The sequence below is a fragment of the Phacochoerus africanus genome, chromosome 10 (genome assembly GCF_016906955.1).
Source record: "Phacochoerus africanus isolate WHEZ1 chromosome 10, ROS_Pafr_v1, whole genome shotgun sequence".
In the NCBI taxonomy this organism is placed as follows: Eukaryota; Metazoa; Chordata; class Mammalia; order Artiodactyla; family Suidae; genus Phacochoerus; species Phacochoerus africanus.
The window spans coordinates 121,417,176-121,433,007 of NC_062553.1; the positions used below are offsets into that span (position 1 = coordinate 121,417,176).

Consider the following 15,832-nt stretch of genomic DNA (forward strand, 5'->3'; position numbering starts at 1 on the left):
TAATTATCCTTTTTCAAGTCTTAAAAGGTAAAAACTTAAGAAGAAGCAACAGTTAAATTCTTTAAGATGTTTGCCTTTCATGGTTCCTAGTCTGATTCATTTCCACTGTGCTATGATGGGAACTCCAAGATGTTTGCTTTTCAAATTGTAATTCTATAAAACTTTAAATAATAAATGAAATAAAAGTTATGTTACTGGAACCAGTATAATTATGTGCCATATGAATGCTTGTCCTACCATCATTTTAGTTTTCTTGATTTATTTTGAAACCTTTTTTTTTTTTTTCTTTTCTTTTTAGAGCTGATTCCATAGCATATGGACGTTCCCAGGCTAAGGGTCAAATCAGGGCTACAGCTGTTGGTCCTGTGCCACAGGCACAGCAGCAACACAGGATCCAAGCACCTATACCACAGCTCACAACACTGGAACCCCTATCCACTGATCGAGGTCAGGGATCTGACCCTTGTCCTCATGGATATTAGTCAGATTCATTTCCCCTGCACCACACCAGGAACTCCCACTTTTTACTTTTGGATAATGTTCAACTTACATTAACTCTCATCATGGTTATTTAAAAAATATAAGTCTTCTGGTTGCCTTTGATTTAAGTGGGATTGACATTTAAATTTTATTGGTAGCCTCATCACTCTAGATCATACATGTTTGTTCTTTATTATGTCTCTATCCCACCTTCCTTTCTGAATTTATGGACTTGTCCTAAGCTGCATAAGATGTGCAGAGAAATTTGGTTGACAGATACTAATGCTGGTTTTTTTGTTTGTTTGTTTTGTTTTTGTCTTTTTTTTGCTATTTCTTGGGCCGCTTCTGCGGCATATGGAGGTTCCCAGGCTAGGGGTTGAATCTGAGCTGCAGCTGCCGGCCTATGGCACAGCCATGGCAACCCAAGCTGCATCTATGATCTATGCTGCAGCTTATGGCAACAAGGGGTCCTTAACCCACCGAGCAAGGCCAGGGATAGGGCTCTCATCCTCACAGAGACAACATCGAGTCCTTAATCTGCGGAGCCATAGCAAGAGCTCCAAGAATTAGTTTACTTTAAATGTGACAACATGCTTACAAGTTTTTCTAGTAATTAAAAGTTAAGATATGTGCATCCAAGTTTTAAAATTCTACAAGATCAAATTCAAGTGTGACTTAGAGGATTTTTTTTTTCCTTAGGGCTGCACCTGTGGCATGTGGAAGTTGCCAGGCTAGGGGTCTCATCGGAGCTGCAGCTGCCAGCCTACACCACAGCCAGAGCAATGTGGGATCTAAGCTGCATCTGTGACCTATGCTATAGCTCATGGCAACGCAGGATCCCCAACCCACTGAGATGCTAACTGCTGAACCACAACAGGAACTTGTTGCAGTATTTTTAGACACAACACAATTTTTACAAATGATCACAGCTCTTTCCCTCTAAACCTATGCTTTCCATATTTTTTGTTTAGATGTCATCCTACATTAGCTGAAAAGAATATTAAAAAGTACTGTTTTTTTAATCAGAAATTGAGATCTCACAGTCCTTTACATGAAAAAAATTTTCTCCATTTGAACAGTACTTTAACCTAAAGGTTTGTATTTTGCTAAATCTAAATATGTTATTTATCTATTTCAACTTTTTAGTTTATGGCACAAAGCTATCACCATTTTGATCTTTTATTATAAACAAGGAAGAAGACCTGCAAATCCAGAGGCTTACTTTTCCTGATGAGTGTTGCCAGATTAGCTGGTATTTCATATGTATTTGAAAACTAACACCCAAAATAATGGATTTAATTATTTGTGGTAATTTTCACTGTTTACACCAAATTTGTCATTCCTTACAAGGCAGACGTTTTTGTGTACTAGTTAGTTGATTATACAGATTTACTTATGGGAGGGTGCTAGGGGAATGCATCTTTTCTAAAGAGAGACCTGGGAACTAAATAAGGAAGAGTAAATATCATGAAGTTTATTTACATGTGTTACTTTATTTATTTATTTATTTATTTATTTTTGTCTTTTCTAGGGCTGCACCCTCAGCATATGGAGGTTCCCAGGCTAGGGGGCTAATCGGAGCTGTAACTACCTGCCTATGCCTGAGTCACAGCGGGATCTGAGCTGCGTCTGCAACCTACACCACAACTCAGGGCAACCCAGATCCTTAACCCAGTGAGTGAGGCCAGAGGTCGAACGTGCAACCTCATGGTTCCTAGTCAAATTCCTTAACCCCTGAGCCATGATGGGAACTCCGGTGTGTTACTTTATTAAATAATCATCTTCTTAGAGTTAGTTATTTGTATCAAGAGAGCTCTATTTATGCTTGCTTGTATTTCTGAGATACTTGATCACATAGGCATTTAGTGTGCTGTCTTGCATAATATAAATACTATAATTAATCACTGGCATGTACTTTTGTTCCTAGTAGTGGGATTTTGTGTGTATGTTGGAAGAGTGAAGTAAACCCATCCATGCCTTTTTTTCTAATTTATTGGCAATGGCATGCACTTGGACTATAGTGAAGGTGTGGAGCCGGAGACTGGTACAAAGCACAATGCATACTCTAGGGTTATGCTGCCTGGGAAGAGTACTTTGGTGACTGTATAATTTATTATCCAATTCTGGTCACTTCTGAAAGTGAACAGGAGTTCAAGTAATAATAATTATGCTAAAACAACAAACAGGTAAAACTAGGACAGATAGTCTGCTAGCTCTGTATCTTGACGGTTGTGCAATAAAATAGAGAATACAGGTAGGACATGTTAACTTCCAAGGGTTTAAATTTGAGAGAGTTGGCTCAGTGGAAATGAATCTGACTAGTACCCATGAGTACTCGGGTTCAATCCCTGGCCTTGCTCAGTGGGATAAGGATCCAGCGTTGCTGTGAGCTGTGGTGTAGATCAAATGTGGTAGGGTTCCCACGTTGCTGTGGCTATGGCATAGGCTGGCAGCTGTTGCTCCGATATGACCTCTAGCTTGGAAACTTCCATATGCTGTGGATGTGGCCCTAAAAAAGCAAATAAATAAATAAATTTGAAGAGTAGAGAGAATAGTAGTTTCACATTATTGTGAAGATTGAATATATTGAGGTAATTTATATAAAAATGTAGTCCATTGCTTGTAAGTAATTGCTTAGTAAATGTTACCTATCAAGTAACATTTAGGCTGGTTAAGTGTGAGCCGAATCAGTGTTACCACTTTAAAAATCTTAAAGCACCACTGTTCTTTTCTGTTCTTACTTTGCTTATTACCCTTCTGTTAATTATTTCATATGTTTATTTAATATATGTAGTGCCTTCAGTTTACTGAGATGTTGGGTTAGTGACTTGTAGAGAAATTGCCGCTGTCTTGGTCATTTACATTTTCGTTAAAGGCACAAATGGTCTTTGCAGCTTATTAGCTTAAAAAACAGTGAAGCAAGGAAGGCAGAATATAAGGAAATGCTGCTGGAGTTGGGTTGCCAATAATATTGTTATCTATTTAGTACTGTCGTGTTTGCCCAGAGTCATATACCTGTGAATGGCAGAACTGGGATTCCAACTTGGGTGACATGGCTCCAGAATGTGTAATCTAAACCAGTGCTTCTCAGACTCTGTTAGAAAACTAGTTTGTGTTTTTTGTTTTTAAACAACTTCCAATGTAATGTTTTCGTGAAATGATAACAATAAGATAAAGATGAAAAATGCATACAAAATGTAAGCCTGAACTGGTTTGAACAGACAGAAAAATACTATCAGATTACCATAAAATTTTCCAAATGTTTACTTTCCATTTCTATACTTAACCTTTTTGTAGACTAACAGAAGTCTGTGGACCACATTTTGAGTTACTGCTTTAAACCATTTTTCCTGCCAGGGAATTATTGATTTTTGCGTACTTCAAATGAAGCTTTAGGTGATATCCTGAACTGGGGAAAAATATCCTGCAAGTTCTTAAGGAAAAAAATGTGTTCAGTGAAGTAATGATGGATACAAATTGGTTGTCATTAGGGAAAGGCCTCTTCTATTTCGAGAAAAGATAGTCTCTCGAAAGGATTGCTGAGAAATCTTCAATGTTCATAGCCATAGGAAAAAAGCACACCTTGGTTTTAGAATTTAAGCGTTGTTGATTTGAAACGTGTGGAAGGAAGAATCTAAATTTTGTACTTAGAGAAAACCCCACAGAAATGATGCTGGATTGGTAAATATTAGCTTTATATTAGGATTGTCCCATAAGGTTAATAATTGTGCCTGATACATGGGCTGATTTTTACAGAATGTAGTAAGAAGCTGCTTGAAATTTTTTACAGCTTTTTTTTTTTTTTTTTTTTTGCTTTTTAGGGCTGCACCCGAGGCACATGGAGGTTCCCAGGCTAGGGGTCAAATCAGAGCTACCGGCTGGCCTACACCACTGCCATAGTAACGCCAGATTTGAGCGTCATCTGTGACTTAGACCACAGCTCACGGCAATGCTGGATCCTTAACCTACTGATCAAGGCCAGGGATCCAACCCACAACCTCATGGTTCCTAGTCGAATTCATTTCTGCTGCGTCATGACGGGAGCTCCCTTTTACAGCTAATTATTAAGACTTGTCCTACCCTTGCTCCACTTTATTTCTTCCCCTTCAACTTTCCTTTTTAATTGCTATGATAGCTACTAAGCCTGCGGCCACTAAATTAAAATACTGTACATTAAATTTTTTTAATTGAAGTATAGTTAGTTTACAATGTTGTATTTGTGGTATATAGGAAGAGTGATTTCAGCTGTATTCTTTTTCATATTCTTTTCCATTATAGTTTATTCTAAGATATTGAGTATAATTTGCTGTGCTATGAAGTAGGACCTTGTTGTTTATTTTATATATACTAGTTTCTATCTGCTAATCCAAAGTTCCTAATTTATACCCTCCATACATTTTTAATTTGAATCTCATAAACTCAGCAAATCTAAAACCAGGTTTGGGAGTTCGAGTCGTGGCGCAGTGGTTAACGAATCCGACTAGGAATCATGAGGTTGTGGGTTCGGTCCCTGGCCTCGCTCGGTGGGTTAAGCATCCGGTGTTGCTGAGAGCTGTGGTGTAGGTCTCAGACATAGCTCGGATCTGGCGTTGCTGTGGCTCTGGTGTAGGCCAGCAGCTACAACTCCGATTCGACCCCTAGCCTGGGAACCAACTCAAAAGACAAAAAATACAAAAATAAAACCAGATTTAGCAACTTAAACCGGTTGTCTCCTTTATTGCTTTGTCGTCTGTTTTTAATCACTTTGACCTATCAATGGCTTTTGCTGCTTACATGCTGAAAGATACACTTTTAGCCTGACCTTTGAGGCTTTTTACAGTCCAGCTCTAGGCTACCATTCTGGCTTTATCTTTGGTTTCATGAGAGATTTTTAGTCTCCCTGGTTCCTTACCATCTCTAGATAAACGTTGCACCATACAGATCATGTGATAATCTTACTTACTTCTTTGATAGTATAATTTTAAAAACCTGACGAAATCTATTTTATTTATTTATTTATTTATTTATTTATTTTGTCTTTTTATGGCTGCATCCGAGGCATACGGAGGGTTCCCAGAGCTATAGCTGATGACCTTCGCCATAGCAACTTGGGATCCAAGCTGTGTCTGCACACTACACCACAGCTCATAGCAATACTGGATCCTTAACCCCCTCAGTGAGGCCAGGGACCAAATCTGCATCTTTATGGATACTAGTCAGATTAGTTTGTGCTGATCCATGACGGGACCTCCTATTTATTTATTTTTATTTTTTATTTTGTTTTGCTTTTTTCAGGGCTGCATTTGCAGCATATAGAAGTTCCCAGGTTAGGGGTTGAATTGAAGCTGCATCTGACAGCCTCTACCACAACTACAGCAACACAGGATCTGAGCCATGTGTGTAATATACGCAATAGCTCATGGCAATGTTGGATACTTAACCCACTGAGCAAGGCCAGGAATCAAACCCACATCCTCATGGATACTAGTTGGGTTTGTTAGTGCTGAGCCACCACGGGAACTCCCTGACTGAATCCATTTTAAACATCCCGTGAAAACATCTGTTAGGGGTTTTCAGGGAAAATTTCATTAAGTTGGTGCTGCAATTACCACATAATCCCCCTCAACCTATTTTCTGGTGATCCTGTCTTAGATACCTCAGTAGTCAATAGCCTTAGAAAGAATTTTAAGAGGAGACATCCAGCTTACATTAGAAGTACTTAGCTGGAGTTCCTCTGTGGTACAGTGGATTAAGGATCTGGCGTTGTCACTGCAGTGGCTTGGGTTGGTGCCATGTGCAGGTGCAGCTCCTCGCCTGGGAACTTTCACATGCTGTAGGTGCAGCCAAAAAAAAAAAAAAAGTGCTTAGCCAATTAGGACAACTAATGAATAATTTAGGGGATTTGTTATAGTTAGTTGAGGTATATGCTTAACTGATTAACTGAGGAATGACCTAAAAATATTTTTGTTACAGTTCTTTTAAAAATATGCTTCTGGAGTTCCCGTCGTGGTGCAGTGGTTAATGAATCCAACTAGGAACCATGAGGTTGTGGGTGTGATCCTTGGCCTTGCTCAGTAGGTTAAGGATCCGGCGTTGCCGTGAGCTGTGGTGTTGGTCGCAGATGCTGCTCGGATTCTGCAGGTGGCTACAGCTCCAATTCGACCCCTAGCCTGGGAACTTCCATAGGCCGTGAGAGCGGCCCAGAAAATGGCAAAAGGACAAAAAATAAATAAGTAAAAATAAAAATATACTTCTTCATTCTTAGTTGGCATATGTCCATAATTAACATCTTTTCTTTTTTTAAGGGCTGCACTTGAGGCATGTGGAAGTTCCCAGGCTAGGGGTGTAATTAGAGCTGCAGTTGCCAGCCTACTGCCTGCCTACACTCTAGCCGTAGCAACACCAGATCCGAGTTGCGTCTGCGACCTATACCACAGCTCATGGCAGTGCTGGATCCTTAACCCACTGAGCGAGGCCAGGGATAGAACTTGAGTCCTCGTAGATACTAGTTGGGCTTGTTGCCAATGAGCCACGACAGGAACTCCCTAAAAGGTCATTTTTGATCGAAAAATTTAATGCATCATGGCCATCTTTCGGGAAAGTACTTCTCATTGTATGTTACCATAAATTCCAAAGATACAGGGATTGGAATTTACCTATAGAATAGCCAACTGCCATGGATTAACCTGAGAGTTTAAAAGAACATCCTACATGGCTATTACTTTTGCTTTATCTAAGTTGAAAATAATGAAGAAAGCATCTTGATTATTTGTATCAGAGTCAAGAGATTTTAATAATAAGTTGAGAGAAATTACCGAAATGATTTTGTAATGAGGCCTTTGTCAATAGTCTCAAAAAATTTCCTTTGTGAATTTTTACAAATATATTTTGTATATTTACAACATAATTGCAGAATTAAGATGCATACAGAGTGAATGATTGATGGTAAACTTTTTGGTGTACAATTTCTACTGATTAAGAATGGATTGTTGCAATAAGTAGATGGCCATAGCAATATATGACCTGAGAAAATTTGTACTAGGGGAGCAGTATGCAGGAGCTGTTTTTTTTTGTGCTGCTGAGGTAAAGATGTAAACAAATGCTGTGAAGGAGTAGTTTGCCATGAGAATTTTGAGCTTGTGAGTATGTCTTTTAGTTAAGAGAATTGGCAGTATTTCTTAACTTTTCCTGTGCTTTTCATTCTTTTTGTACTTCCATGCTTTCATCCGGGAGCTTTTCCCTCTAACCTGAGACTTTCTTTAGTGTTCCTCTTTTTGGACTTTCTGGTGTTGTGCAAATGTTTCCTTATTTCTCTATTTCTGGAGAATAACTTTTCCTAGGCACTTAATTCTAAGTTGACAGTTTTTTCTTTCAGCATTGAGATGTTATTCTGTTGTCTTGTGGCTTCCAAAATTTCTGTTGAGACGCTACCAGTTATTCTTATTGTTCCTTTGGAAGTGATATATATATTTTTTTCTTGGCTGAACCCATGTTGTGGGAAGTTCCTGGCCAGGGATCAAACCTACACCATAGTAGTGACAATGCCAGATTATTAACTGCTAGGCCATCAAGGAACTCCTAATCTCTTCATCATTAGTTGCTGGTAAAAAAAAAAACAAAACAAAACATTATTGGCATGTCTAGTAATTTGATTGTTTGTTAGGTCTTACAGATAATATTCATAGAGCCTCAGGATTATGTTTTTCCTCTGAAGAGTGTAGAGTTTTGTTCTTGAAGATAGTTAGCAATAGATTGCCTTGATCCTGCCAAGGATTAGTTTTAGAATTTGTTAGGTATGTGTATTTCACCTAATTCCTAGGACATGACCTTTCTAGGATTTCATCTGAAACCTGAGGATTTTCAACCATCCACTCTGGCTAGGTCTGAACTTGGTCTTCCTAATGCTGTTCATCCTCTGAAATCTTGGCTCAGCTGTTCTCTGGTAGACCACCCAGAATTGCACTCTGAACATCTAAGTTTAGGACTAAGTCACAGCCAAGGATTTGTGAGGGTTTTTTTTTCCCCCATGTGTTTTTGAAGTTCCCTCTACAGTTTACTTTTCTCTGGGACCCTGTTCCCCAAATCCACTTGCCTTGTCAGTACCTTACTGTCCCTTATTGTCTCTATTCATTCAGACTGCCTCTGTGTGGAGACCATCATTAATTTTAAGCTAGTAGAGTAAGGAATGCTATTTGGTAATGACCATCTACTTGAAGACTTAAATTGTGATGAGAAAATGCTTGTACAAATGGTTGCTAATTTTAAGGCATTGGCTACTACTATATATAAATTTTAGGGCCTTAACTAGTCTTTGTAAACATTTAAGTTTATTCAGTTAAGTTTCTGTTGGGTGTAGCATTGTGATCATTGACATTACAATTGTGAGCAAAATCAAGATAAAGCCCCTGCTATGACTGACTTCATAGGGTAGTGAAAAAGTAGTTCCTAGAAGTGTCTTGTTGATAAGAAAAATGTATTTTATAAAATGTGTCTTCTCTGAGGTCTTTTGTTTTTGTTTGAGGTCTTTTTTTATTTTCTTCTTTTTATTTATTTATTTATTTATTTATTTTTTTGTCTTTTTCTAGGGCCACACCTGTGGTATATGGAGGTTCCCAGGCTAGGCGTCCAATTGGAGCTATAGCCGCCAGACTACACCAGAGCCACAGCAACTCGGGATCCGAGCCCCGTCTGCGATCTACACCACAGCTCATGGCAACCCCAAATCCTTAATCCACTGATTGAGGCCAGGAATTGAACCCGAAGCTCATGGTTCCTAATGGGATACGTTAACCATCGAGCCCTGATGGGAACTCCCTGAGGGCTGTTTTTAGATTATTCATCTCTGATTTGCTTAGTGTTGTTAATGTGACAATGTATCTGTTGTTTTGCTGGCTTGATTTGAATCTGATATCCACACCCTTGTTGCAGTGCCCCCGTTTTTTGTATCAGCTTTTGTTTCAGCCCTTTTCTTAACCACCTTTTTGTTGATACCAGCTTAAAATAGGGTAAAGAACTACGTGGAGTAGTAATGTGGAGAACACGTCTTATTCCCACGTTTCTTTTTTTCCTTGACATTTTTAGATGACAGTATTATGTGTAACCTAGAAGAAGATTTAAGTTCAAGCCAATGTCTAGCTTTTTTCCTTAGGGCAAATTGAGAAAGAAGTTGCTGAACTTTTAAGTTACCATGTGTCATAACGGTATAACATGAAGGCAAGGACCTGTGTAGTACTGGCTTGATAAAGTTTTTTTTTTTTTTTTAAGTCATTGTACTATAATTAGTTGCACTTCCAAACTTTAACCCCCTCCCCAGAAAGCATGCATAGCCCTTTAATTGTATGTTAAGAAAGATACCTGATTTTCCCAACTTTTTTGCATTGTCTCTCACAATCTTTTTATTTATTTATTTATTTTTTGTCTTTTTGCCATTTTCTTGGGCTGCTCCCGCGGCCTATGGAGGTTCCCAGGCTAGGAGTCTAATCAGAGCTGTAGCCACCGGCCTACGCCAGAGCCACAGCAACGCGGGATCCGAGCCGAGTCTTTGACCCACGCCACAGCTCAACGGCAACACCGGATCGCTAACCCACTGAGAAAGGCCAGGGATCGAACCCACAACCTCCTGGTTCCTAGTGGGATTCATTAACCACTGAGCCACGACAGGAACTCCTCTCACAATTTTTCTGATATTAAAATGTGTAAGAAGATAACAGTATATGAAAAATATTATCATTATATTTTTGAATTAGAGAAACTAAACTCTTTGCATCTCAGTGGAGAGATGCCAGAATGGTCTGGTGCCTTTTTTTTTTTTTTTTGTCTTTTTAGTAGTGCTTTCTTCAGAGATTGTCTGTTTAATCAAAAGCTTTTGCTGTAATTCCTTCTCCTTAAAAAAACGATATGGACAATATTGGTTCAAATTTATTTAGAGTTATTGCTGTCATATAAATTAAGAAATTTATTCACATTAAAAAATTTATAATGTTTAATTATTTTCCAACAGGAAACCACCCCTACTCCTAATCCCCCGCCTACAGAAGAAGAGAAAACAGAATCTAATCAGGAGGTTGCTAACCCAGAACACTATATTAAACATCCTTTACAAAACAGGTAAGTTTTTTGACAAGTAGGTTTTCTGACTTAGGCAACAAAGTAAATGGTGAATGGGACAGGTTTGGAGGGAAAGGTTAGATGAGAATAGTTTTAGATAGGTCGATTCCATTTTCATTTGGATGACCCATGTTTACCAAGTAGTTTTATTTGTGAATCTTGAGCTCAGAAAGTAGGACTTTGAAGTATTGGTTTGAAATTCACTGGTTATTGGTAATTGAAACCACAGTAGTAAATAAGTTCTCTTAAGTGAACTTGACTCACAACGGAGGCTTAGAATATTAGCACATCAGCGGGTGGGGGGGGCGGTTTGGCTGCACCCACAGCACGTGGAAGTTCTCAGGCCAGGGATCAAACCTTAGCCACATTGTGACCAGAGCCACATTGATGACAAGGCTGGATCCTTAACACACTGAGCCACAAGGGGAACTCCACATAGAGTTTTGTTTTTTTTTTTTTTTTCTTCTGTCTTTCTGTCTTTTCTTTTAACCCGAGGCATGTGGAGGTTCCCAGGCTAGGGGTCTAATAGGAGCTGTAGCCACCGGCCTACACCACAGCCACAGCAACGCCAGATCCGAGCCATGTCTGCAACCTACACCACAGCTCGTGGCAATGCCAGATCCTTAACCCACTGAGCAAGGCCAGGGATTGAACCCAAAACCTCATGGTTCCTAGTCGGATTCGTTAACCGCTATGCCATGACGGGAACTCTCACATAGGGGTTTTTTTTGAGCAAAAATGCCTATAAAGGGTATAGACATATAAACTGTATAAAGTAGGACAGAGTGTGCTGGTCAGGAAAATTATTTTTTTTTTAGAAAAAGATGGTCAATAACTTCAGTGCCACAAAAGAGTCAAATATTCATTGGATTGAATGCCAAATCCTTGCTAATGTTGGAGAAAGTTTAGTAGGTGGAAGAAGATTGGAGTAATTTGAAGAGTGAATAGAAAGTGTACTAATGTATAGAGCAGGAATAGATGGTTTCAGGTTAGCCTGTGAAGGAGGAAAGAGCTATGGAGTCTGGAGGTGGGTCAGTTTTTATTTAAGAGAAGTTAAGAGAAGAAAAGAGAGTTTAAGGTGAGGTAAGTTTTCATAGTTACATTGTAATATGGTTCAGTATATGCTTTTCTCTGTCTCCACCCTGCCACTTCCCAGTATGTGTTTTTATTTAATTTTCTTTCTGGTTTATGTAATGAAAATTAACTGAAGTCACTGAGAGCTGATGGTGGAAAGAAAATGGCAACTCAGAAACATTGTAAGAATCTGGAGGAAAGTAAATTGGAATTAACTTCTGAGGCTTCTTAAGTACTACAGCTCCTTTCATTTCCTCCCCACCACCAGGCCTTTTACTCTCTTTACTTAAGATCCCACAAGTCTGGAGTTCCGTTTGTGGTGCAGTGGAAACAAACCCAACTAGTATCTATGAGGATGTGGGTTCAGTCCCCGGCCTTGCTCAGTGGGTCGGGGATCTGGTGTTGCCGTGAGCTGTGGTGAAGGTCACAGATGCCACTCGAATCCCTCATTGCTATGGCTGTGGTGTAGGCCGGCAACTGTAAGTCCAATTTGACCCTTAGCCTGGGAACTTCCGTACGCCGCAAGTACAGTCCAAAAAACAAAAAACAAAACAAAACAAAACAAAAAACACCCACAAGTCTGTATATACTTGGTTTAATTTATCTGAAAAATGTGTTGTCCCTTTATGGCCCATATATATATATATATTTTTTTAAATCATTTCTTCACTATCATGGTAGACTTACTGAACTAATAGTCCAAAAATGTGTAAGTAGTTTTTTCGTAGAAGACCCATGGTTCTGCAGATCTATTTTCTAGACAATAGGAATTGTAAGCTAGTGAGTAAGTTATCAAAGGTCCAATAGTCCATAAAGGATAAAAAAAAAATACTGCTTCGGGAAAGCATTGTGCCAGAAGTAGTAAGTTGGACAGTTGATTAGTGGCAGTTTCATACAGTTCAACCTAATAGCAGTACCAAACCCTTTAAAGTTTTTTTTTTTTTTTCGTTTTTTCATTATCATATAAAAAGCTAACTGTGTCTTCTGATTGTGAACACAGTTCTTACTGTTGTTGTTATTGTGGGGAGAAGTAATCAAGGCATGTATACTCCTCATAAATTAAATGAACTTTGACAAGAGATTCCTGAAAGGTGTCTTCTTCAGTGAACAAACTGATTAAATCCTGAAATGAAGTCTATGAGGATTTCAGTTTTCTCTATAAATTTTATTTCTTTAATATCATTTGGAAAACTATTCAAAGATATTTTTGGTTCAGATTTTGGTAGTTTTGTCATCATTATTTTTTGTAAATACTGCAGAATATATTATGTTTTCTTTTTAAAAACCCTGTAATTATTACAGGAAGGATTAAATCATTGGGGTACAAGGTATATAAAGTAAAAGTTCTGCTTTCCTCTTATCTCTTCTTCCCCATTTTGTTTTTATCTACACCCCAGAATAGTGTTAAAAGTTGGTTTGTATTTTCCTAAAACCTCAGTATGCATGTCTCTTTCTCTTTTTTTTTCCTTTCACTTTTTTTGGGGGCTGCACCTGTGGCATTAGGAAGTTCCCAGGCTAGGGGTTGAACCAGAGCTGCAGCTGCTGGCATACACCACAGCTCACAGCAACACCAGATCCTTAACCCTTTGAGTGGAGCCAGGTATAAAACCCACATCCTCATGGATCCTAATCGGTTTTGCTTCTTCTGAGCCACAACGGAAACTCCAATGCATGTTTATCTTTTTTATACAGGTGGCCATACTGTAGAATTTTTTGTTTGTATGTGTAGATTTCAGCTCATAAACTAGTATCCTATATTAGATAAATATATAGTCATGTTTTTTGTTTTTTGGTTTTTTTTTTGGCGTTTTGCCTTTCCTTGAGCCGTTCCCGCGGCATGTGGAGGTTCCCAGGCTAGGGGTCTAATTGGAGTGGTAGCCACCGGCCTACGCCAGAGCCACAGCAATGCGGGATCCAAGCCGAGTCTTTGACCCACACCACAGCTCATGGCAATGCCAGATCCTCAACCCACTGAGCAAGGCAAGGGATTGAACCCAAAACCTCATGGTTCCTAGTTGGATTCGTTAACCACTGCACCACGATGGAAACTCCAGTCATGTATTTTATCAGTTTTTACATTAATGGGTATATGGGATTTTTTTCTACGTACAAACAGTGCTATGATGTTTATGTCCTTACATATTTTTACAGTTTGTGTGGCTATATCTATAAGGTAAAATTTCATATTTCTTAGGTTAAAGACTACCTTTTAACTGCCTTTGTAGATGCTGCCAAATAATCCTCCTTTAGCAGTTTAGACCACAGTTTGAGAGTTATTGGTTTCTATATCCTTGTCAACTGGTACCATCAATCTTTTAAATCTAATTGCCAGTCAGATTGGTTCTAGTCTGATTTGTGAAAACAATGTCTTAATGTTTTAAATCAATCTTCCTTTCTTTCTTTCAATTTTAAGGGCTGCTCCTGCAGCATATGAAAGTTCCCAGGCTAGGGGTTTTTTTTTTTTTGGCTTTTTAGGGCCGCACTCGTGGCATATGGAGGTTCCCAGGCTAGGGGTGGAATTGGAGCTACAGGAGAATTTTACCCACGCAGTTATCCTATTTAATAGCCGTGTAGTAGCTATTGCAGAGCCACGGCAATGAAGGGATCCAAGCTGAATCTTTGACCTACACTACAGCTCATGGCAACGCCAGATCCTTAACCCACTGAGCGAGGCCAGGGATCAAACCTGCAACGTCATGGGTACTAGTCGGGTTCATTACCTCTGAGCCACAATGAGTACTCCCAAATTTGTATTTCTCTTATTCACGTTTCAAAATAATTTCGGAACAGTCTTGTTTGTGCTTTTACCTGTGAGCAGTCTCTTCAGTCCTTTTATTTTACTTTCTTTTGGGTTATCTTTTCAGGTTTATTTTCAAGCTTTGTATATTGGGGATGCTAACTCATCCAAGGGGTTAGGTTGAAAATGGGTTTCCAAATCATTTGTCTTTTAATATTGTCAGTGGAATTGTGTTATTTTAGAGTTTTTTGACTTTCATGTAATCAAATACCAACTTTTCCTCCATGGTTTCTGAGTTTCATGTCGATCTTAGGAGAATTTTACCCACACAGTTATCCTATTTAATAGCCGAGTGGTAGTTTCTTATATGGCTATATTACATTTACTCTATTTTATTTTAATAATTCACTATATTTTATTTTAATCAAATTTTCTGGGTCTCATCCTCATTTTTGAGGATTCTCCAGTGCTTTGATTATGTAGATTTTTATCTTTTTCCATTTGCTGAATTAGAAAATAAACCTGAAAAATAGTAAAGTTACATATGTACTTAAAATAAGTCATTGCTTGTTAACATAATTTTTTTTTTGTCTTTTTGTCTTCTCAGGGCTGTACCCACGGCACATGTAGGTTCCCAGGCTAGAATTGGAGCTGTTGCTGCCATCCTATGCCAGAGCCACAGCAACACCAGATCTGAGCCTCGTCTGCAACCTACTCCATAGCTCATGGCAATCAATGCCAGATCCTTAACCCACTGAGCAAGACCAGGGATTGAACCTGCAACCTCATGGTTCCTAGTTGGATTCATTTCCTCTGCACCACAGTGGGAACTCCTAAATGTTTTTAATGAATCAAAAAATGTACTTATACAGTTGCCACTGTGGCACAGTGGGTTAAGAATCCATCTGTGGGGTCTCAGGTTGCTGTGAAGGCAAGGGTTTGATCCCTGGCCTGGCACAGTGGGAGCTGCAGCTTGGATTCAGTCCCTGACCCCAAGAGCGTCCATGTGCTATGGGTGTGGCCATTAAAAGTATATATTCAAAATAAGAAATACATAGTGGGAAGATTGGCATTTTCGTAAATCTTTTTAAGTGCTTGACTTAATAGAAGTCAGCTGGATTTTATAGCTGCTTCTGCATTAGTTTTGGGTATAAGTTTTTCACAGAAAGTATAAAAATAAAATACAACCTCACACAGGTACATAGTTGAAAAAGGAAGGAGAAATTTTGATAGCCTTTTAAAATAATTGTGGATGGAGTTCCCGTTGTAGCGCAGTGGTTAACGAATCCGACTAGGAACCATGAGGTTGCGGGTTCGGCCCCTGCCCTTGCTCAGTGGGTTAACGATCCGGCGTTGCCGTGAGCTGTGGTGTAGGTTGCAGACGTGGCTCGGATCCCGCATTGCTATGGCTCTGGCGTAGGCCGGTGGCTACAGCTCCAATTCGACCCCTAGCCT

At 39.1% G+C, this 15,832-nt stretch overlaps 1 protein-coding gene across 1 annotated transcript in view; it reads left to right on the forward strand.

Annotated features, from left to right (window-relative positions):
* Nucleotides 1-15,832, forward strand: part of EIF4E (eukaryotic translation initiation factor 4E) — a 51,124-nt gene that overhangs the window by 21,011 nt on the left and 14,281 nt on the right. The window contains exon 2 of the mRNA XM_047798645.1: nucleotides 10,460-10,566. Coding sequence (XP_047654601.1) covers nucleotides 10,460-10,566 — 107 coding nt within the window. The remainder of the gene's footprint in view (nucleotides 1-10,459; nucleotides 10,567-15,832) is intronic.